Source organism: Hyla sarda, chromosome 10 (assembly GCF_029499605.1).
Source record: "Hyla sarda isolate aHylSar1 chromosome 10, aHylSar1.hap1, whole genome shotgun sequence".
Lineage (NCBI taxonomy): Eukaryota > Metazoa > Chordata > Amphibia > Anura > Hylidae > Hyla > Hyla sarda.
This window is the reverse complement of record NC_079198.1, coordinates 12545231-12568717: the sequence shown is the minus strand read 5'-3', so window position 1 is coordinate 12568717 and position 23487 is coordinate 12545231. Positions and strand designations below refer to the sequence as shown.

The following is a 23487-nucleotide window of genomic DNA, read 5'->3' as shown; positions in this document are numbered from 1 at the left end:
TGAGGACGGGATATTAGGAAGAGATATAAGGATGGGATATAAGGTGGGGATATGAGGACGGGATATGAGGACGGGATATGAGGACGGGATATGAGGTCGGGATATGAGGTCGGGATATGAGGACGGGATATGAGGTCGGGATATGAGGTCGGGATATGAGGACGGGATATGAGGTCGGGATATGAGGACGGGATATGAGGACAGGATATGAGGTTGGGATATGAGGACAGAATATGAGGACAGAATATGAGGACGGGATATGAGGACGGGATATGGTATTACAACAATTTAACTGACCCTCAGAATAAGATGAATACTTCATTCCACACAGCACCAAAAAATATAGGATTTTATTTCTACCCCCCCCCCCCCCAAAAAAAAAGAAAGAAACAAAGCTTTTTAATACCTTATACGTATTTCAAAATGAAGCCATTTAAAAATATACAACTACAACGAAAAGTCCTCACCAGACTACAATAAAAAAAAAGAAAAACTAAAAAGTTACGGCTCCTGGACGGCACTAATGGAAAAAAGCAAAAATTGTGAAGAGGTGAACGGACAATTCTGTATTGTGTTGTATTATAATGTAGCTTAGTCATATATTAGCTGTATTTATTGTCAGCTCAGACCGGTTCCCATCACATTCCAGCGCACGTTGCTCGTTGCTGACAGTCATCAGAGGGACAACCCCTTCCAGAATATATTGCTGGAAGTCAAGAATCGAAACTTAAAAAGAAGAGAGAAAGTGCGGAGAGCGAGAGAGAATGACAAACAGGTAAGAAACTGGGAATAAGGTGTCTGTAAAGAGAATATAAAGAGCAGCACTTTGTAATATCAGATTATTCTTTATTATTCCTCCTTTCTTGCTATTTTTTAGAGGGGGGGGGGGGGTACAGAGAAAAACAAAAAATGTGTTGCTATCTAGAAACCGTGTGTTTACTATACAGTGGTCCCTCAAGTTACAATATTAATTGGTTCCAGGACGACCATTGTATGTTGAGACCATTGTATGTTGAGACCAGAACTCTATGGAAACCTGGTAATTGGTTCTGAAGCCCCAAAATGTCATCCAAAAATAGGAAAAAGTGAGGATTAAAGAAAAATAAGTAGATAACTAATATAGATAAAGCAAATCCTTCCATATAAAAGTAGGAAAGATCTGCTGGGAGCTGTAATCACTGTCTGTCAGTGTTTCCCAACCAGGGTGCCTCCAGCTATTGCAAAACTACAACTCCCAGCATGCCCGGACAGCCGTTGACTGTCCGGGCATGCTGGGAGTTGTAGTTTTGCAACAGCTGGAGACACCCTGGTTGGGAAACAATGGTTTATGTAGAGGACAAGAGCTTCTTCAGGGTTAATACAGTACGCACAGTGTCCAAAATGGAGCCGCCCTTACCTGGTGTCCAAAGGAGCAGGTAACCCTGGTACAGGTAAAGAGTACAGAACATGTAATACCTCCCTGTACTGTAGGGGGCGCTACCAGACACCAGTCAGTGCATGCACTTCAGTAATACAGGTAAAGAGTACAGAACATGTAATACCTCCCTGTACTGTAGAGGGCGCTAGCAGACACCAGTCAGTGCATACACTTCAGTAATACAGGTAAAGAGTACAGAACATGTAATACCTCCCTGTACTGTAGGGGGCACTACCAGACACCAGTCAGTGCATACACTTCAGTAATACAGGTAAAGAGTACAGAACATGTAATACCTCCCTGTACTGTAGGGGGCGCTACCAGACACCCGTCAGTGCATACACTTCAGTAATACAGGTAGAGAGTACAGAACATGTAATACCTCCCTGTACTGTAGGGGGCGCTACCACACACCAGTCAGTGCATACACTTCAGTAATACAGGTAAAGAGTACAGAACATGTAATACCTCCCTGTACTGTAGGGGGCGCTACCAGACAGCCAGTCAGTGCATGCACTTCAATAATACAGGTAAAGAGTACAGAACATGTAATACCTCCCTGTACTGTAGGGGGCGCTACCAGACACCAATCAGTGCATACACTTCAGTAATACAGGTGATTTACTGGTAAAATGCCCATTCTGATTGGTCAGTTCCTCCAGTTGTGAGAGGTATCAGAGATCTGGATTGTCCATAGCATTGTAAGTTGAGTCTGGTTTCAAGTTACAATGGTCCAGAAAAGACCATTGTATGTTGAAACTATTGTATGTTGAGGCCTTGTAAGTTGAGGGATCACTGTATATGTATGTATATGTGTGTGCATACACTGTATGTATAGACATTATGAGGGACATATTCAAAAACTACCGTAATGTGTGTTACAGCAATATCAGTCACACAGTTTTTTTTCTCCTCGTGCTGCTTTTTAATTTGTGAGAGTTAATTTTCACACCGTTTTTGGGTTTTTCCCCTCCACATTTGTTTTATTTTTTTGTAAATCTCTGACAATTCTAGTGGAACCAAGCTAACCTCACAGAATATTCCATGAGTACACTATTAGTTCCCAGACAAGCGACAACCGCGTGGATGAAATGTGTTGGAAGCCAAAGACAAGAGGAAAATAGCTTTAGATATCAGTATTGATCGCCGTGTCTAAAGGGTTAAAGGGGTACTCCGACACTAAGGCATCTTATCCCCTATCCAAAGGATAGGGGATAAGATGCCTGATCGCGGGGGTCCCGCCGCTGGGTCTTTCACACAGCACCCCGTTACCATCAGCCCCCGGAGCATGTTCGCTCCGGGTCTGATGACTGCTGATCACGGGGCCGGAGTACTGTGATGTCACGGCTCCGCCCCCCCCCCCCCGTGTGACATCACACATCACACTCCGCCCCCTCAATGCAAGCCTATAAGATGTCTTAGCGTCGGAGTACCCCTTTAACCCTTTAGACACGGCAATCAATACTGATATCTAAAGCTATTTTCCTCTTGTCTTTGGCTTCCAACACATTTCATCCACGCGGTTGTCGCTTATTCTGTGAGGTTAGCTTGGTTCCACCAGAATTGTCAGAGATTTACAAAAAAAATAAATATGTGGGGGGGAGAAACACAAAAACGGTGTGAAAATTAACTCTCACAAATTTAAAAGCAGAACAAGGGACTAGAGATGAGCGAACTTACAGTAAATTCGATTCGTCACGAACTTCTCGGCTCGGCAGTTGATGACTTTTCCTGCGTAAATTAGTTCAGCTTTCCGGTGCTCCGGTGGGCTGGAAAAGGTGGATACATTCCTAGGAAAGAGTCTCCTAGGACTGTATCCACCTTTTCCAGCCCATCGGAGCACCTGAAAGCTGAACTAATTTATGCAGGAAAAGTCATCAACTGCCGAGCCGAGAAGTTCGTGACGAATCTAATTTACTGTAAGTTCGCTCATCTCTCTACAAGGGAACTTTGAAAACGTGAGGAGAAAAAAAAACTGTGTGACTGATATTGCTGTAACACACATTTCGGTAGTTTTTGAATATGTCCCTCATAATGTCTATACATATATATATATATATATATATATATATATATAGTAAACACACGGTTTCTAGATAGCAACACATTTTTTGTTTTTACGCTGTACTCCGGCCCTGTGATCGGCAGTAATCAGCAAACATGCTCCGGGGGGCTGATGGTAATGGGGTGCTGCGTGAAAGACCACGGGGGTCCCCAGCGGTGGGACCCCCGCGATCAGGCATCTTATCCCCTATCCTTTGTGTGTCGCCACAGTTCATCATTAGTGGCGAGTCCCTCACAGGTCCCGAGCTCTCTTCATAGATTGTTAACGCGCTGCAATGTACATTTACGTCACTGTGCGCTAATTATCAGGGTGCGGCGACTTACACGGCGTGTCCTCTAGGGGTTAAATGTGAGTGTAGGTGCAGTGACGGTGTAGTCAGGTAGTACAACCCGGACTCCTGCAATTTCAATTAAAACAACCATGATGACAGAAGTGTTGTTGCAACCCTATGAAGAAAACGTAGTCTAACTTTGTGTTTAAAGAGTTTTTTTTAATTATTATTATCATTTGTCAAATATCAATGTTTATATTTCAATAATAAAATAAACTAACAAAAGCAAACAAAAACATAAACTAACAAAAAACATAAACTAACAAAAAAACATAAACTAACAAAAAAAACTAAAACAAAAAAAAGAACCCAACCATTTTTGTGATTTTTATACGTGCAAAGAGCTTTTGTGGGAAATCTTTGATGTAAAATGGACTCCCACCTTTTAAAAATATCGTGTAAAACATTAAAAGTACATCACCATGCCAACACGTACAGTGTAAACCTAGGATCATTCTCATGTAAAGCTCTTTTTTTTTTTTAAATATGTCCCCCTAAAATTCTATAGAGCAGTGAGACAAAGATGCCCCTCACTTCTCTCAGCTCGTTCACCTGTTCGGTATGGGTCTCACCGAGACCCCGACCGATCACATTTTCTAATTGGCAGTGATATTTTAACAACAACAAAAAAAAAGGCAAAATAAAAAAATAATAAAAATGTATCAGTCTAAAAACTGATGTAAACTGATCTGTATAAAAAACTGACATATATTAGGCTAGCAAAATGAAAATAAATATAAAGCATTCAGCAAAAGGTCCATGTTCATCTTTTTATTTCAGATCCAATAAAAACATGGCATTTTTGTTTTTAAAGAGTTTTATTAAAGTTTTGTATGAATGTAAAAATGCATAACAGAAAAGTATGTTGTGAAACAAAATACAAGCAAAAGTCAGATACAAAAATAGAGGTAACAAGCGGCAACAAGCGGCAGGGGGGGGGGGGGGCGGGGGGTTGAAGGACCAACATCCCCCAGCACCAAGCATAGTAACAACAAAAGGACCACTCCGGGTCGATTTCCCAGGCCATCATGTATGACGACTTGTCTGCGGAACCAAATAGACCGCCGTAGATAGTAGAGATAAAGCCTCTGCTTTCCCAAGACTTAATACAAAGCAAATCGTAACGGGTGCAACAAGTCACATTAACGCTCGGTTTTTAAAGGCTAGCTAGAGATTTGGCAAAATCTATATAACTCCCAGTAGGGCAGACATATGGAAAGAACTAAGATGTTAAAGGGACTTAAAGTGTAGCTCCCACCATCCTATATTTTTTTTCCTGTCCCTGCCTATTGCCAATCTCTCCCTAACCCCCTCCCTGCTTTTAATTTTTATTTTTACTATATTAAAAATGCCTTTTGTCTGCCTGGCAGTGTGCTTACTACCAGGCAGACTTCCCCAGCAGGCACCACATCACTGATGCCTGCTGGGGGGGGGGACTTCCGCCCTTAGTTCATCTACACAGGGTGCCTCCAGCTGTTTCATCACTACAACTCCCAGCTTGCCCTGACATCTATTGGCTGTCAGGGCATGCTGGGAGTTGTAGTATTGAAACAGCTGGAGGCACCATGTGTAGATAAACTATTAGTTAGTTACATACGGCGCTAGCCCGTTCCCTCCATCACAACCCCCCCCCCCCATTACACTTACTGCAGAGTCCGGCAGCGGGCGTGCAGGGACAGCGGCGGCGACGATGTGCGGGAGGAGTGGCCTCCCAGCCAGTGGCCAGGGAGCCAATGCGCTCGCTCCCTGCCTGTCTGATTGACAGGCAGGGAGCGAGCGCAGGCTGAATGAAAAAGGACCGATGCCGGGCCGCATCAGTCCTTTTTCAGGCATGACCTCACGCCAGGCTGCAGCCGGCTACTAGCAGGGAGACCCCTAGTGGCCGGTTTTCAAATGTAAATTAAAGCATTTTAATTAAAAAAAAATAATAATAAAAGCATATTAGAGATATGTTGTAGTACATAAGTACTACAACATATCAAAAAATAAAGTTGGTGACAGTGCCCATTTAAAACCTAATCTGTCAATAAAGTCCCCTATGTGAAGAAAACCCTTATTGGACCACCAGGAGAATGCCGATGGGGCACCACAAAACATATTTTTGATGCGTTTAAGGGAGGGGGAGTTTACCCCCTAGTCATTAATTCTAAAAAATAAGAATAAAAAAAAAAAAAAAATATTTTATGTCATCAATGTACAGACAGGTAGTGTAGGTGGAACTGATAACAACTATACTTACCTGTTTGCAATTCGTGCTCCCGCTATCTTCCTCCGTTGTTTTCGTTCTGAAGCTGGCTTGGGGCATATGCAGAACTTCCTGACGTTACCGCTGCTGCTTCTCTGCTGGCCCTGCTGGGAGCAAACAGCAGCGGTGACATCAGGAAGCTCCGTACATGTCCCAAGCCAGGTCCTGGAACAAAAACAACGGAGGAAGTGGGAAGCAGGGATCGCGGACAGGTAAGTATGGTTATTATCAGTGTCACCCACACTACGTGTCTGTACCAACAGGTTAGTAGAGGTGACACTGATGACAGATTGATAGTCTCCAAACACTTATACCCAGTAATGATTAATTGGCCGGAAAATCAGAATCAAGTGCAGGTAATGGGACACATTTTAACCCTACATTGTCAACATAGATTTACAAAAAGTCTTTTCATAAATACGATATATGATAAATAGCATTACAGAAACTACAGCAGAATATCACACAGCATATCATAATCTTCCCTGATATTACATAATATACATGGGACTACTTTGCAAGAAGTTTAGGAAATACAATTGTAAGTTTTTCCATATTAACTCGTTTTAGGTTCAGGAATATAAAAACTTGTAAGTAACTGGAAAACATATTAAAACTTCCCATAATGCACCTGGTGTAAGCTGTATTGATATGCCCAATGTGAATATATATCAGCAAAGAATACATCAGTACACACCTTATAACATATAGCTGTCTGTGCACTGGTTAATAACTCGCGATCGCGGTGGGACACCTGGTCAGTATATTGAATGAAGGCAAAGGGGTACTCCTGCGAACATCGTTTTCTTCTGAATAAGCCCGGGCTGCCACAATAAAAAAAATAATAAACTTTGACTTATCTCCCACCGCTTCCCGCTGCGGGTATGGCTGACCCGTCCTCCGATGCGGTCTTCTTCTGGCTTCTGCAGTCCAATACGTAACATTGCAGCTCAGCTAAACACCGGCGCAGTGATGTCCCACCTTGGCTGGTGATAGACAGTGTCAGATAAATAGACTGGGCACCAGGAAGAAGACCGGGTCTAATATACCACACTGCCATTCAGCCTATCACCGGCTGAGGTAGGACATCGTTGTGGCCAGTGATTAGCTGAAGACTGTGTCACGTGCCGACCACCAGAAGCAGGAAGAAGTCCAGTACCAGCGACACTGGGGGGAAGGTAGCGATAGGTAAGTCTAAGTTTATTATTTTAATTGCTGCAGCCCGGGCTTATTCAGAGGAAATTTTTTTTCGAGTGGAGCATTTTTTTCGACCCATTGAAGTTAATAGGCAGCAAAATATGCACATGTGTATGGAACCTTGGAATTAATTTTTGTTGTATTTTCCAAGGACTCAGAGCGACAAGATGGATCCAAATGAAGAATTTGACGACTCTCGAGTGGAAGAGATAAAGTCTTACATACATAATGGCAATCTCAGTGGTGCTTTTGAAAGAATAAAGGATTATTTACAGACGATTGAAAATGCCCCTTTGAACATTGCAGTAACGGGAGAATCAGGGTCGGGGAAATCCACTTTTGTCAATACTTTCCTAGGGCTGAGTGGTGACGAAGCTGCAAAAACAGGAGTTACACAGACCACAATGGAGCCAAAGGCCTACTCACATCCGGAATATAAAAATGTAAAGTACTGGGATCTTCCCGGGATAGGAACACCCAATTTTAAAACAGAGGACTACCTAGATAAAGTCCATTTTGCTGACTATGACTTTTTTATCATTATTGCATCTGCACGCTTCAGAGAATGTCACATAAAGCTCGCCCAGGACATCCAAGCCAAGAAGAAATTCTACTTTGTGAGATCAAAAATCGTCCAAGACATGTATTCTTGTAAAAAAGAAAGAAAAACGTCCTTCTGTGAAGAGACGATACTGGAAGAGATCAGGGAAGATTGTCTTAAAGGTTTTAGACAAGCAGATATTAACAGTCCTCAGGTTTTCCTTATTGCTTTGAGGAAGGCAAATATGACTTTGGTACCCTGCAGGAAACTATGGAGAAAGAACTTCCGGATCATAAGAGACATGTCTTCCTGATGTCCTTGCCTAATATTTCTCTAGCTGTGCTAGAAAAGAAGAGAGAGGCTTTGAGACAACAGATATGGAAAAAAGCCTTCGTATCCTGTGCTGCCGCTGCAGTCCCTCTTCCGGGCCTAGGTATAGTATGTGATGTCACCATTTTAGTGAGGACCATGAGAGAATACCAAACCGTATTTGGCTTAGATGAGCATTCCCTCCTCAAACTATCCCAATTGTCAGGTAAAAGTGTAGACGAGTTGAAATCCGTGATCAAGTCCCCACAAGTGATTGGAGAATTAAATAAGGAGATTGTCATTAAAATGATTTCCAAGGGGACCATGGGGGCGGTCATGTTGGCCGAACATCTTAAAAGCAGCATTCCTGTGCTTGGCTCAATGGCCGCCGGAAGCGTCTCGTGGGCGATGACTTATCGGATGCTGAAAGGGTTCTTGTTTGACTCAGCTGTGGATGCGCAAAGAGTTCTTATAAAGGCTTCAGAAGATGAAGTATAAACTATAGCAAAATGGGAAAGATTTCTTCAGATAAAGACAACGTGAATCAATACATCATCAAGAGGAAGATCGAAAAGCAAAAGTCTGTAAACATCAATAAAGTTTGATATTGAAAATGGTTTATTTCAGTGTTGATTTCCTCATTGCTCTATCAGATGTTATCTGCCTTGTGTAGATTGGTAGACGCAGAGTTTGGTTTCGGTTTTATATGTTTGTAAGGTCAGAGCTACATGAAAAGAGCCAAATCTATGGTGTATGGCCCGATTCTTGATTCACGGGGTGACCCATCATGGTTTTAGGTTATGACAGCAGGAGATCTACGGCAAAAAAATAACTTATCCCCTATCCACAGGATGCTGATCGCAGGGGGTCCGACCGCTGGGGCCCCTGACAATGACCAGGAGGGGATTGGGCACTCAGTGAGGAGTGCATGCTGCAGCCAGAACGTGCTTGGTTTATTCCTATGGGAGCGCCAAAAAGACCTGAGTAAAGCTCTTGGGGATAATAGAAATGAATGGAGCACATGCTGTCTACCGGTAGAATACACACTCCTCACTGAGAGTGCTGGGGTCCCGTCCCAGTGATCGTAGGGGTCCCCAGTAATCGGACCCCCACGATCAGCTACTTAGGGGTCTGGATGCATTTCTGGAGAATAATAACATTACAGGTTATGTATACTAGATTTATAGGGACAGAACGTTGATCCAGGGATTTATTCTGATGCCATATTTGGAGTCGGGAAGGAATTTTTACCTCTAGTATGAGGGTTTTTTGCCTCCTCTGGATGAATTCAGTAGGGACTCATTAGGGTTATAGGTTGAACTTGATGGACTCTGGTCTTTTTTCAAGCTTATGAACTATGTTATCCCCTATCCTGTGGATTGGGGATTTGTTATTTTTTGCCGGAGTACTCCTTAATAAAAATCTATTTTTCTACCCAATTTCTTCTAGAACAGAAAACATGGACCGATTTCAGGAAGCAACTGAACATGATCTGGTTGCTATAAGCAACTACATTTTTCAGTCATCTAGGGTTAAAGGGGTACTCCGCTGTTGTCATGCCCCCTCCCATAGACTTGCAATGAGGGGGTGGGGCATGATATCACAAGCTCCTGGGGTCGGCTCCAGCGTTCAAGAGCAGTTTGTTCCAAACGCTGAGCAGCGGAGTACCCCTTTAATGTCTGTAGCAGCCCAGAGGGAGCGCAAATGTCATAGTAGGGAGAGGATGCCTGTGGGTTGGCTAGAACCTGTGTTACTACACCAGTCATGGTTATTATCAAACTGGCATGAAGGCTTCCACAGGGTCATCACACATTCCATGGGCTGGCACAGTAAACGGGGGGGGGGTTGTGCAAGTGGTGTACGTGGTAATAATTCCCTCGGGGCACACCCTGTTAAGTGTCAGACTGGATTGTATGTGGGGTTACTGTCATTTAAAAAAAAAATAATTACATGTTTTACCAGAGCTGCCTTCCAAAAGGTGAGCTCCTATATTTAGAGATCAACGACCAGAGCTGATTCAGATCAACATTTAATCTGAAGAAAGGTATCACAGTGCTACGTATAAAATAAACAAATTACATACAGGTACAAAAAAAATATAAAAGAGTTCAGCAAGACAAGTTCAGAAAACAAAAAAAAAGTCCTTACAGCATAATACAAAAAAGACAAAGAGGAGCGCTCCATGGTGCAATAAATAGCAAATGTGGAAACGCTAATAGTGATAGAGCGCTTACCAATGTAAGTTGTGCAGAAGCCAGCACAACTTGGATGATAGCATGAAGCAGATCCCTCTGCTGCCACTCCACAATAAAAGCAATAAAAACCAACGACCTCCAGACCAGTGGATAGTAGAGCGCTGAGGGACCAGGCACCAGTAGAAGCAATCAGCTTTATTCCCAACATGCAACGCGTTTCGCGCTAGTGCGCTTCATCAGGCATCATGGGCCTGACAACATGTCATAAGTTTAGATCACACCAGCTCTCACTCCTGAGACGTGCTGCGATCACGGGTAATACAGTTTTAAAACATTTTATTAATAATTATAAGGTACAATGAGGTAACAAAGTCATCATTAATCCAAAGTCATACAATAAAGTAATCAAGTAACAGATCAGTGACAGCAAAGTGTGTCAACAAACAATAGGCAGGAGGAGCAGGTTAAAGTACACACTGTAGCTGATAATGGCTGGCATTACTGTATGCAAGTACTTAAAGGGGTACTCCGCTGCTCAACATTTGGAAAAAAAACTGTTCTGAACGCTGGAGCTGGGAGCTTGGGACGTCAACGCCCTGCCCCCCTCATGACGCCGTGCCCCCTCAATGCAAGTCTATGGAAGGGGTCGTGACGGCTGTCACGCCCCCTCCCATAGACTTGCACTGAGGGGGCGGGGTGTGACGTCATGAGGGGGTGGGGCTGTGATATCACGAGCTCACGGCGCTGGCTCCAGCGTTCATCCTGATCTCCCATACAGGTACCCGGCTTTGCCGTGGCTCTGCCCTGCAAATGCGTGTGTCGTCCACCTCACTGAAGTTGACCACACGCCCCCCTCCGTACAGCTCTATGGGAGAAGTGGGGAAGCTCAAACACTGCTTCTCCGCCTCTCCCATAGAGATACATAGAGCAGAGCCGGGGCCCCGTACAGGAGATTGCGGGAGGTCCCAGCGTTCGGACCCCCCCATGATCAGACACTGTGGATTGGCAGATAAGTGTCTAAAACTGCTGATCTCCTTTAATAGAAAAGTTTATACAAGCAAATAAAAAGAAACCTGTAGTAATAAAACATGTAACTAATATACAGGTGGAGAATCAGAATAATCTGGTGATCTGGGTGTTGTGACTTGGCATGTAATGGACCAAGGAGTTCCCGAAAAGAACAGGACTAGTATAGGAGCCTGGACAATAAATTGTAGGAGAGCAGCAGTTAAATTAACCAGGTAGGTTTTTTCAGCATAGATGCAACACGTTTCGCTGCACACACGCAGCTTCATCAGGCATCAGTCATGAGGGGGCGTGGTGTGACATCACGAGCTGCCGGCACCGGTTCCAGCGTTCGGAACAGTTTGTTCCAAACGCTAAGAATCGGAGTACCCCTTTAAAGAGGAGTATATAGATTTGTACGCTCTTGACCAAGTATCCGGTAGAAAGACAGAATTTAAATCTATTTCCCAAGCCTTCATAGAACCATTGACTGTAAGGTCCAGTTGTTGAGCCAATAGTATATGTGTGTGTGTGTGTATATATATATATATATATATATATATATACATACACATACACACATACAAATACACCCTCACCCATGTCTTAGATTATACATTATACACAAATACAATTATAATACACATGTATGATTCCATAATCAGGCCTTGGGCCTGACATCTTAAATTTTTTATTTTTTTTTATCTAAGAGCCGAGGAACGTGCTCTCGAACCACCCAAAGTGCAAGAAAAAGTGCAAACGTGTTACACTAAAAAAACGTGCACAGAGGATGCGGTCTATCGCAAGCCCTTCTCCGATAGGAGAGAGGCCCCCCAACAAACCTACCCTTCGCCTCCGGACCAAAAGGTACCTGCGAGGTTCCAGGTTCGATGTCCCTTTTTGCCGAAGCTACCAAGGGACCACAAATGCTCCCGGCATCCCCCTTGGCGTTAGCTAAGGTATCTGCCCGCAGAGCCGATAACGGTAGGTACCCTGCCTAAGCAGGAGTACCCGGGGTGTTTGCAGGGAGGTGCGGAACCTAATGGCCACACACACACCTCCCCTAGACCGCCAGGAGGGACACCCAGAAGGGCTACCGCATCCTGACAATCCTGTGGACACACAACACGCAAAAAGTGACACAGTGAGACAAAAAGAAATAAATAAGTGAATGTGTGCAGATATACTGCCTGGACATCCGGCCGGATCTATAAACATTTCTCTGATCCTAGCCAGAAGGCCGGGAATCAAGAGGTGAGTGCCACAAGGTGAAGAGTTCATGGTGCCCGTGATTCCACTCAGTGAGCCAGTACTCCCAGTGAGTTTCGGCACCTCGGGGTCACCACTCCCCGAGGCACAAAAGTACCTCGGCTCTAGACCCTCTCAGCCTCATGGCGAGACCCGGAGGGAGCAGGTCACATCGGGGCAACCGTCGAGCCGATTCCTCATAACCAGCCCCGGAAAGCCCCGGTACACCTGTCCCCTCCATGCAGCACCCATTACCCCCAGCCCCATACCGGCGTTACTGCCCACCGGCATGAAAAACTGATAAGAAGACACTACACTTGATCTTAGCCAAAAGGCCGACACCTTTAAACACAGGCTTCGTAGAAATAGGGGACACCATCGACTGTCCTGGTCCTGATCACATAGTCTTCCTTAGTCTCTCAGTAGCTCCTGTATTACAGAGTTTTTCCAGTGTGTCTCCAGCTGTTGCAAAACTTGAAGTCTCAGCATTCCAGGACAGTCGAAGGGTTAGGTTTGCAGCATCTAGAGACACACTGTTTGGAAAACACTGCTGTAATACATCCAGCATGTTCCTCCCGCTCAGTGACTCCCTCACCCCTCCCGCTCAGTGACTCCCTCACCCCTCCCGCTCAGTGATTCGCTCACCCCTCCTGCTCAGTGACTCCCTCACCCCTCCCGCTCAGTGATTCGCTCACCCCTCCTGCTCAGTGACTCCCTCACCCCTCCCGCTCAGTGATTCGCTCACCCCTCCCGCTCAGTGATTCGCTCACCCCTCCTGCTCAGTGATTCGCTCACCCCTCCTGCTCAGTGACTCCCTCACCCCTCCCGCTCAGTGACTCCCTCACCCCTCCCGCTCAGTGATTCGCTCACCCCTCCCGCTCAGTGATTCGCTCACCCCTCCTGCTCAGTGACTCCCTCACCCCTCCCGCTCAGTGACTCGCTCACAACCTTCCCCTTTACTTAGATCTGTTATTTACATTACCCACAAGCACTGCCCTACGAGATCACGTCCATAACTGGAAGATATAGAAAGAAAGAGAAGAGACTGAGGTAGGTGACATGAAATCTCTGTATCCATAGGAGCCCAGCCTATAAAAGGGGAAAGGAAATATAAACAGGACATAAGCAGGAAAGCAATACAAAGCGTCTGCGGCTGTAACATGATCTCTGACTCTCTGCACTTTCAGTTTCATAGATTAACACTATTGATAGAGCTCGGCACTGGACTTGTAGTTAGGGTTGCCACCTGACCGGTATTTTGGCCACCATGACGGTATTTTTATATTAAAAAATACCGGCAATGCAATGGCTGGTGTTTATCCAACCAATCCTCCAATCTATAAAGGTGTTTTCCAACCAGAGTGCCTCCAGATGTTGCAAAACTACAATTCCCAGCATGCCCGGACAGCCAACGGCTGTCCGGGCATGCTGGGAGTTGTAGTTTTGCAACAGCTGGAGACACCCCTGGTTAGGAAACATTGACCTATACTATATACTACAATATAGTCCAACATGCTGGGAGTTGTAGTTTTGCAACAGCTGGAGGCACCCCTAGTTGGGAAACATTAACCTATACTATATACTACAATATAGTCCAACATGCTGGGAGTTGTAGTTTTGCAACAGCTGGAGGCAACATGCTGGGAGTTGTAGTTTTGCAACAGCTGGAGGCACCCCTGGTTAGGAAACATTGACCTATACTATATACTACAATATAGTCCAACATGCTGGGAGTTGTAGTTTTGCAACAGCTGGAGGCACCCCTAGTTGGGAAACATTAACCTATACTATATACTACAATATAGTCCAACATGCTGGGAGTTGTAGTTTTGCAACAGCTGGAGGCACCCCTAGTTGGGAAACATTAACCTATACTATATACTACAATATAGTCCAACATGCCGGGAGTTGTAGTTTTGCAACAGCTGGAGGCACCCCTAGTTGGGAAACATTAACCTATACTATATACTACAATATAGTCCAACATGCTGGGAGTTGTAGTTTTGCAACAGCTGGAGGCAACATGCTGGGAGTTGTAGTTTTGCAACAGCTGGAGGCACCCCTGGTTAGGAAACATTGACCTATACTATATACTACAATATAGTCCAACATGCTGGGAGTTGTAGTTTTGCAACAGCTGGAGGCACCCCTAGTTGGGAAACATTGACCTATACTATATACTACAATATAGTCCAACATGCTGGGAGTTGTAGTTTTGCAACAGCTGGAGGCACCCCTGGTTAGGAAACATTGACCTATACTATATACTACAATATAGTCCAACATGCTGGGAGTTGTAGTTTTGCAACAGCTGGAGGCACCCCTAGTTGGGAAACATTAACCTATACTATATACTACAATATAGTCCAACATGCCGGGAGTTGTAGTTTTCGTTTGGGACAGCTGCTGAGCCACAGGCTGTATCAGGGCATGCTGGGAGTTGTAGTTACGGTAGTAACTAACTGCAACTGCCAAATTTAATTAAAAAAAGCGATCAAAAAGTCACATCAAAACAAAAATGGTCCTGTTAAAAACTGCAGATGGGGGCGGGAAAAATAAGCCCTTATACAGACCGTATAAGGGGAAATAAAAAAGTTATAGGGGTCAGAATAGGACAAATTTCCCCCTCATATGTGTATCCTGTGGTGTCACGCATATATAATTAATGATGCAAATTAGCATGGACGGTATTTTTTTTTTGCAAGAAAGGTGGCGACCTTACTTCCACCAACGAAAAATAAATAAATAAATAATAATAATAATAATAATTACAAATATATATATATATATATATATATATATATATGTGTTTAAGGGTCTATTCCCACGTACAGTATCCTGCGCATATTTGATTCTGCAAATTTGAAGCTGTGTTCTGTCATTTAGTTAACATTGAAATCTGCTGCGTGAAATGTGCACAGAATACCGTACGTGAATGGACCCTGAAGGTAGGCTCACGCATGCCATATTTTGCTGCTACGCATTTTCCTGCCCATTGAAGTCAATGGGGGAGATTTATCAAATGCAGTGTAGAGGAAGAGCGGCGCAGTCGCCCATAGCAAGCAATCAAATCGCTTCTTTCATTTTCAAAGAGGCCTGTGAAAAATGAAAGAAGCGATCTGATTGGTTGCTATGGGCAACTGCACCGCTCTTCCTCTACACTGCATTTGATAAATCTCCCCCATTGACTTCAATGGAAAGTAAAAAAGGCCTCAGCAAATATGCAGCAAAATATGGCACATATGAGCCTACCCTATAGGTTCGTTTATATAGGCGGATTTCCTGATTTTCGCAGCGTATTTGCTGACAAACTGCAACGGATCTTACTACCATTGATTTTAATGGGACCGCGGCAAACTGCAAATCTGCCACTATTGCAGATATTCTGCTGACCCACTGAAGCCAACGGCAGCAAAACCTGCTGCAGATTTTTCGGCAGAAAGTACGCTGCGGAAAATTCACAAGTGTGAACGGACCCTAAGAGCTTGTTCACATGGACGAATTTCTTTGCGAGTTCGGCTCCTTCCACACTATACATTCATCCGTTTTTAAAAAGATCCATTATATGTTCCGTTATGAAAACCCTGAAAATCGGCCGTTACAAAATCCCATTATAGTCTATGGGATTTTTACATTATCCGTTTTAACCTGTCATAGCCCGTTATTCATAACGGGCGTTATTTTGTGACGGGAGAAAGAACAGAAGAAATAGTGCATGCACAAAATAACATCCGTTATTAATAACCGGCTATGACGGGTGAAAACCCATAATGTAAAAATCTTATAGACTAATGGGATTTTGTAACGGCTGTTTAACATGGTCTTCATATAACGGATCTTTAAAAACGGATGAATGTATAGTGTGGAAGGAGCCTTAGCAGCGTGTTTCCTGCTGCAAGTTTGAATGGGGTGGGATCTCCGCAGCAGATTTTCGGCAGCGGAATGTCTGCCACGGGGAGCCCACCCCCATTCAAACTGGCAGCAGGAAACCCACTGCTAACTTGCAAAGAAATCCATCCATGTGAACAAGCCCTAATACTATACTTTACAGCACGGATATATTTTTCAGGTTGAAATTTGACGCTCAAATAGGTGATGTTCCGGGTGTCAGATATGTCTGTAATAGTGTTAAAGGGATACCCTGGTGCCTCTGGTGTTGCTGTCCCGGCATCCGCTTCGATCCTCCTCCTGGTGTCGGGGGATGACATGTCAGACCACAGCTCAGCTTATCGCTTTCCACAGCAGTGTCCACCTTGGCCAGTGATAGGTTGAGCGTCAGTGTGACATATTGAGCCCCGGGACCAGTAAGAAGACCGGGGCCAGAGCTACAATAGATGGCAAATAGTACCGACATTTTCATACACGGCACAATTATTGTATATGGGATAGTTTTCTTTTACTGCGTGGCCCTATACAACGGAGTATCATTCTGCTATACTAAGAAAGAGTTGGGAGGCCACCATAAACATTAGATGGTCAGGAGGTGGGGGGATTGAGCCAACACTTTCCTAATGTGAAGTCAGTGGGAGAAGGCAGGTGGTCCGGCACAAACAGGACTAGGACTCAAATGAGCTTTACATGTGTTACAGTGTCGTTGGCAGCGGTGGTGCATATATCCAATACAGCAAGTATCAAATGGCGATAAAGAAGACAGGACAAAACTCACCATCCAACGGGTCTTTATTCAGTGATGCTGTGAGAGCGTGAAACAGTCAGTTCCGGTTACGTCCCCCGCCTCCACACCTTCTTGATATGTCTGGCATCTCTGAATTAAGACCCGTTGGATGGTGAGTGCAGTCCTGTCTTCTTTATCGCCATTTGATACTTACCTAATGTGTTCGGCCCGTTGTGACTGACCTGGCCCAGTAATATGAACATCTTCCTTGTGGAAAGGAAACCTTATTAAACTCCTTCATTAAAACTGGTGAGGAAGTGACAGTATTCTCTACAAAGACATCAATGGAGCCTGATATCAAACAGCCATGATGTTTCACACTTCGTTCATTCTGTCTTTTCATGTCTGACCTCAATGCTCAAATAGAAAGATTGGCAGTAAATCAGATTTCTAACTACTATAGCCCAAATAGTAAGAACATGGGCACTCACCTGTAAAACGTAACTTTTATTCTTCTATTAAAAAAAGCACATTCATAGACAGGCAGAGAAACAACGATGACTCCGGCAGCCACTGGAAGTAGACAGGCGACAGACTGCTTCGCAGTAAAACTCGCTTCCTCTGGCCTCCGGCCAGAGGAAGCGGGTTTTACCGCGAAACAGTCTGTCGAGGGGTGAGTGCCCATCAAGTGTGGAGCGTTACGGAGGAGTTCCTAGTTTGTGCTATAGTTGTTTTAAATCTACTTGGACTGTGTTCACATGTGAGCACCACCCTTTATGCATTTTTGTCCTGCTTGGCACTTTAGCATCAAGGATTACCTTCTTAGTTTTATAATGAGCAGTGGTGCCACCCACAGTTTTTTTCTGTCCCTAGTAGATTTCTAACTACTGTCTCTTCTCTGTAAACACCATCACGTTCTAACAGTCCATTTGCTCTTTTTTCCCTCAGCGCAAGAGGCCAGAGGAAGCGGGTTTTACTGCGAAACAGTCTGTCGAGGGGTGAGTGCCCATCACATGTGGAGGGTTACAAGAGGAGTTCCCATGATCTTACTATTTTTGCTATAGTTGTTTTGAATCTACTTTTACTGTGTTCAAATGTGAGCAGTTTTCTTCTGTCCCTAGTGGATTTCTAACTACTGTCTCTTCTCTGTCAACACCATCGCATTCTAACAAGTCCATTTGCTCTTCTTCCCCTCAGCGCACCAAAAAGAAGGATATGGATTCCAAAAACCTAGTTCCTGAAAATGAATTGCAGGAGATGAGGAACTACTTTGAAAATGAAGACTTTGCAGGAGCAGTAGAAGAAGTGAAAAAATACCTCGAAGACATCGACCAAGTCCCACTGAACATTGCTGTAACTGGAGAACCAGGATCGGGAAAATCAACGTTTATCAACGTCATCCGTGGTTTGAATGATGAGGAGAAAGATTCCGCCAAGACGGGCGTTGTGGAGACGACCATGTCCCCAACAGCCTATTTACACCCACACCACAGAAACGTGAGGTACTGGGACCTTCCCGGGATTGGAAGTCCAGGGTTCAAGCCGATGGATTATCTGAAGTTAGTCGAGTTCGATCGATACGACTTTTTTTTGATCATCACAACAGAACGTTTCAGAGAATGTCACATCCTGTTGGCACAAGCCATCCAGTCCATGGGGAAGAAGTTCTACTTTCTGAGATCTAAAATAGACTCGGACTTAAAAGGTTATAAACGAGGAAGGGCGAACTGCTACAAGGAGGAGGATATACTGAAGAAGATCCGGGAGGATAGCATTAATGGTCTTAAAGCTGGAGGTATTGGAAATCCTCAAGTGTTTCTACTGTCCTGCCTGGAACCAGATAAATATGACTTCTACCTCATCCAGAAGACTTTGGAGGACGAGCTTCCAAGTCACAAGAGACACATATTCCTCTTGTCTCAGCCCAATTTCTTCCAACAGGCCCTGAAGAAAAAAAGAAAGACCTTCCGACTGCATATATGGAAATGGGCCATCGTCTCTATGATGAACGTTATAACGTCACAATTTTCGGGAGCACACAGAGCATTGTCTGTTCCACATTTATCCACCAATGGTGATCTCACCCTCATAGTCAATGTATTGGAAGAATACAAAAAAGCCTTTGGATTGGATACAAGATCCCTTCAATTACTGGCAGACACTTTTGGTAAAGATCCTGAAGATTTGAGGTCTGTGATCGAAACCCCGACCGCTTCTCAGGAGATAACTCACGAGTTGGTTTTCCATCACTTGAACAGCCAAGGACTAACAGACATGGGGCGATTAGTTACGGCATGTACCAATCAATTTGTTCCCAAGATAAGCACTTTGGCCAGCGGAGGTATCGCCTTTGGTACAACCTATTGGATACTCAGCAGCTTTCTAGCCAATATGGCAGAAGATGCAGCAAGGGTGCTGTCAAAGGCGTTAGAGGCTTCAGATTAAAGTGTCTAGGTCACCTCCGACACACTTGGAAGCATTGTCTGAAACTTCAGGACGGACTGTCCGTAACATGTATAAGACTTTATTCCACATATCTACATTTCCACCACTCAGGTTTAGTGTTTACAGGATTGAGGATGTAAAATGATAAAATGTTTAGTGTCCATTTTTATCTCTCTGTTATGTTGCTAGACATTTTATCCCCTACACAAAGGATAGGTGATAAGATGTCCGATCGTGGGGTCTCACTGCTGGGGCCCCCCACAATCTCCTGCAGCACTCTGCATTCTAAACAAACACTGATGTGTCCTGCAGCAGTGGTCGTGATGTTACAGCCATGGCCCCTCGTGACATCACATCACACCCCCTCCCATAGACATGAATGGACGGGGGCGTGGTGTGATGTCACGAGGGCGCGTGACCGTGACATCATGATCACTGCCCCCGTATCCGAGCATTCTGAACAAAACGTTCAGAATGCTGGAGCACCGGAGTACCTCTTTAAATGACTGACTATGAATCATACGTCTTAAGCCTCATATAAATAGCGGAGTCAGGTGCATGTAACCTGCAGGCAGAACATGGAGTCAGTATTACACAGCAATACAGTGACCCCCCGACCTACGATGGCCCCGACATATGATAATTTCAACATATGATGGCCTCTCAGAGGCCATCGCATGCTGAAGACCGCATCAACATATGATGCTTTTGTATGACTGCTTCAGCTGCCGTCAGATAGCCATTTAAGGTGCCCCGTGTGTTCTGGTGATGATCACTCACCTGTACCCGGCGCTCCGGACTGTCCTCTTCGGGATCCCCTGCATCGCTGTCGCTCTCCTTCATCGTCATCACGTCGCCGCACACACCGTCCCGTCATCCAATAGGAGCGGCGTGCGCAGCGACGTGAGGACGGCAATGAAGCGCGACGATCCCAAGCAGCAGAGAAGGTCTGGAGCGGCGGGGACACCACGGGGACGTAGCTTCACCAATGGAGGGCGACATCCAGGGCAGCGGTGACTGTCCGGAGCGGCGGGGACAGGTGAGTATAACTTCCTATACTTTACATTGCACGTATCCCTCAACATACGATGGTTTCAACTAACGATTGTTCATTTGGAACGAATTACCATCGTATGTTGAGGGATCATTGTACTCCCCCCGTGTATTGTTGTTTAGGGCGTCCATTTGGTACCATATTATGGAAGTATTCTCTTCTAGAAGCAATAGAGCATCCGATGGAACGTGTCATGATCAGTCAGAAGTAGTCCCTGCACCTCTGTACAAAATCAGAAGAATATAGAGGAACTGTATGGCCATAAACACTGCTATGGTGCCATACAGACCACTGGAAACTTGTTCATAGTAGTAATATGTGAGTTCCCATGTTCATTCTTTCATCTGCTCAGAAATGCATTGCAGTCTGTAGAGACGGCACATTTTTAAGCGGTCCTAGAGCCTGCTACCGATGGAATACTTCCCTTGGATGTCTTAAAGGGGTACATCACCCCTAAGATATCTTATCCCCAATCCTAAGGATAGGGAATAAGATGCCTGATCATGGGGGTCCTGCCACTGATCTCGGCTGCGGCACCCCAGTCATCCGGTGCACGGAGCCAACTTTGCCCCTGCTGGATGACTGGCGATGTGGAGTCGGAGGCTCGAGATGGCACGGCCACGCCCCATCAATGCAAGTCTATGGGAGGGGGCATGGCTGTGACAGAATGAGCCTCTGGCGCTGCACCCGGCGTTCTAAACAAATGTCGGGTGTAGCATGGAGATCACAGTGGGTCCCAGCGGCGGGATCCCCGTGATCAGACATCTTATCCCCTTGCCTTTGGATAGGGGATAAGATGTCTAGGGGAGGTGTACCCCTTTAGGAGCTAAACCCCTTTAACTTAACAGGCAAGTCTGGCATTCCGCACTGTAGAAAAGATATTGGTTATATAAAATACACATACTGCTGTTCTCATATACTGTGTGTATCATAAAGTAGGCGTTCTGTGGTCATTTATCTTTCCCAGGAGCCTGAATGGCAAGGCGGTCTAGTGATATTAGGGATTGATCACTACAGAGCTAGACAAATGTGGAATTCAGAAGTCTGGAACAGCTGGAGGCACACTGTCGAAAACACGTTGTTACCCAGCTTTCCCAGACTTCTGAATTCCACATTTGCCTTATAAAGCAAGATGTAACAGAGGAAACACTTGGTACATATATTTCACTTCCAAAAGACTCAGGACAACAGTGAGTATATAGTATATACCAAACATACCTTTACATAGGTTGTTACCTGACTGTCCAAAGAAGCTGAAAGGCAGAAATATGACTGCATGACTAGGAAGAATTGCCATTCAGCAGTCTAGAAAAGTAGTGTGACTTTCCGTGTAGAGCTATAATGGAGACCCCACACTTCTGCGTGAACACTGCTGTATATACAAAATTGGGACATTAGTAGTAGTAGTAGGTTTTCCCCGTATGAGCGACCAGTGAGGCGTAGCCACCCGGTGCCGCTGTGTGTGTACTACACTTTGTTTTATGGCACCCATAAATGTATTTGGAGTAAAAAGCAATTCTACAACTTTCTGAAAGTTTTGTTTGCTGTAACTGCGATAACATTGCTATTACTGAGATAAATTTATATTGTTTTTGGACATTTTTTTCTTCTTTTAAAACATAAGAATGATTATAATTTTTTTTTTGCATATTCTGGCCCCTCAATTCTTTTTCTCCCACATACATACACTATCTTCTCTCTCTCTCTCTCTCGCTATAATATATATATATATATATATATATATATATATATATATATATATATTTTATTAGTCGCTTTAGGAATTATAGCACAGCGAATATTCATTTTTGCATTTTATTTTTTCCTCCTTGTCTTTTAAAAGCCGTAATTCTGTCATCTATAGACCCAAATGGGGCTTGTTTTATGTGGAAACAATTGTAGTTTGTGATGACAACACTGATATTACCAAAAACGATAAAAAAATAAATAAAATAAATGGTGGTCCCTCAACATACGATGGTAATCCGTTCCAAACGGACCATCGTTTGTTGAAACCATTGCATGTTGAGGGATCCGTGCAATGTAAAGTATAGGACAGTGGTCTACAACCTGCGGACCTCCAGATGTTGCAAAACTACAACACCCAGCATGCCCGGACAGCCAACGGCTGTCCGGGCATGCTGGGAGTTGTAGTTTTGCAACATCTGGAGGTCCGCAGGTTGAAGACCACTGGCATAGGAAGTTGTACTCACCTGTCCCTGCCCCTCCGGACCATCACCGCTCGTCACCGCTGCCCTGGATGTCGCCTTCCATCGCTGTCGCCGCGTCCCCGGCATCCTCGCTCTCAGTCGCCGCCATCACGTCGCTACACACGCCGCTCCTATTGGATGACGGGACGGCGTGCGCAGCGACGTGATGACGTCGATGGAGAGCGCCGACGATGCAGGGGATCCTGAAGAGGACGCGCCGGAGCCCCGAGGACAGGTAAGTGATCGTCAGCGGACCACACGGGGCACCGTAAACGGCTATCCGGTGACAGCTGAAGCAGTCTGCACTGCCGGATAGATGTTTATGCGATGGCCCCGACATACAAAAGCATTGTATGTTGATGCTGCCTTTGAGGTCATCGCATGTTGAAATTATCGTATGTCGGGGCCATCGTAGATTGGGGGGTCACTATATATATATGGTTAAAGTTTAAAACTTCAATAGTATTGGTCGGTCTATAGCAGTGGTCTCCAAACTGAGGCCCTCCAGATTTAGCAAAACAGCAACTCCCAGCATAACCGGACAGGCAACGGCTGGGAGTTGCAGTTTTGCAACATCTGGAGGGCCTTAGTTTGGAGACCACTGCTTTAA

The 23487-nt window shown here is 44.8% G+C and overlaps 1 protein-coding gene and 1 pseudogene across 4 annotated transcripts; both read left to right on the top strand.

Annotated features, from left to right (window-relative positions):
• Positions 1-504: 504 nt before the first annotated feature.
• On the top strand, positions 505-8823 carry LOC130293779 (interferon-inducible GTPase 5-like; annotated as a pseudogene).
• Positions 8824-13432: 4609 nt separating this feature from the next.
• Positions 13433-22397, top strand: LOC130294101 (interferon-inducible GTPase 5-like). Of its 4 annotated transcripts, XM_056543549.1 has the most exons (3): positions 13433-13603; positions 18117-18166; positions 18366-22397. In XM_056543549.1, exon 3 carries the CDS (start codon positions 18384-18386, stop codon positions 19611-19613), a length of 1230 nt encoding a protein of 409 aa, XP_056399524.1. In that variant the 5' UTR covers positions 13433-13603; positions 18117-18166; positions 18366-18383; the 3' UTR covers positions 19614-22397. The 4 variants fall into 4 exon arrangements, with proteins under 4 accessions (XP_056399524.1, XP_056399525.1, XP_056399526.1 ...); XM_056543550.1 differs by lacking the exon at positions 18117-18166; XM_056543551.1 differs by lacking the exon at positions 13433-13603 and having other exon boundaries at positions 17356-18166.
• The last annotated feature ends 1090 nt before the right edge of the window (positions 22398-23487 follow it).

Coding starts and splice junctions, on each gene's coding strand:
- LOC130294101 (XM_056543550.1), top strand. CDS start 18,384: ATGGATTCCAAAAACCTAGTTCCTGAAAATGAATTGCAGGAGATGAGG.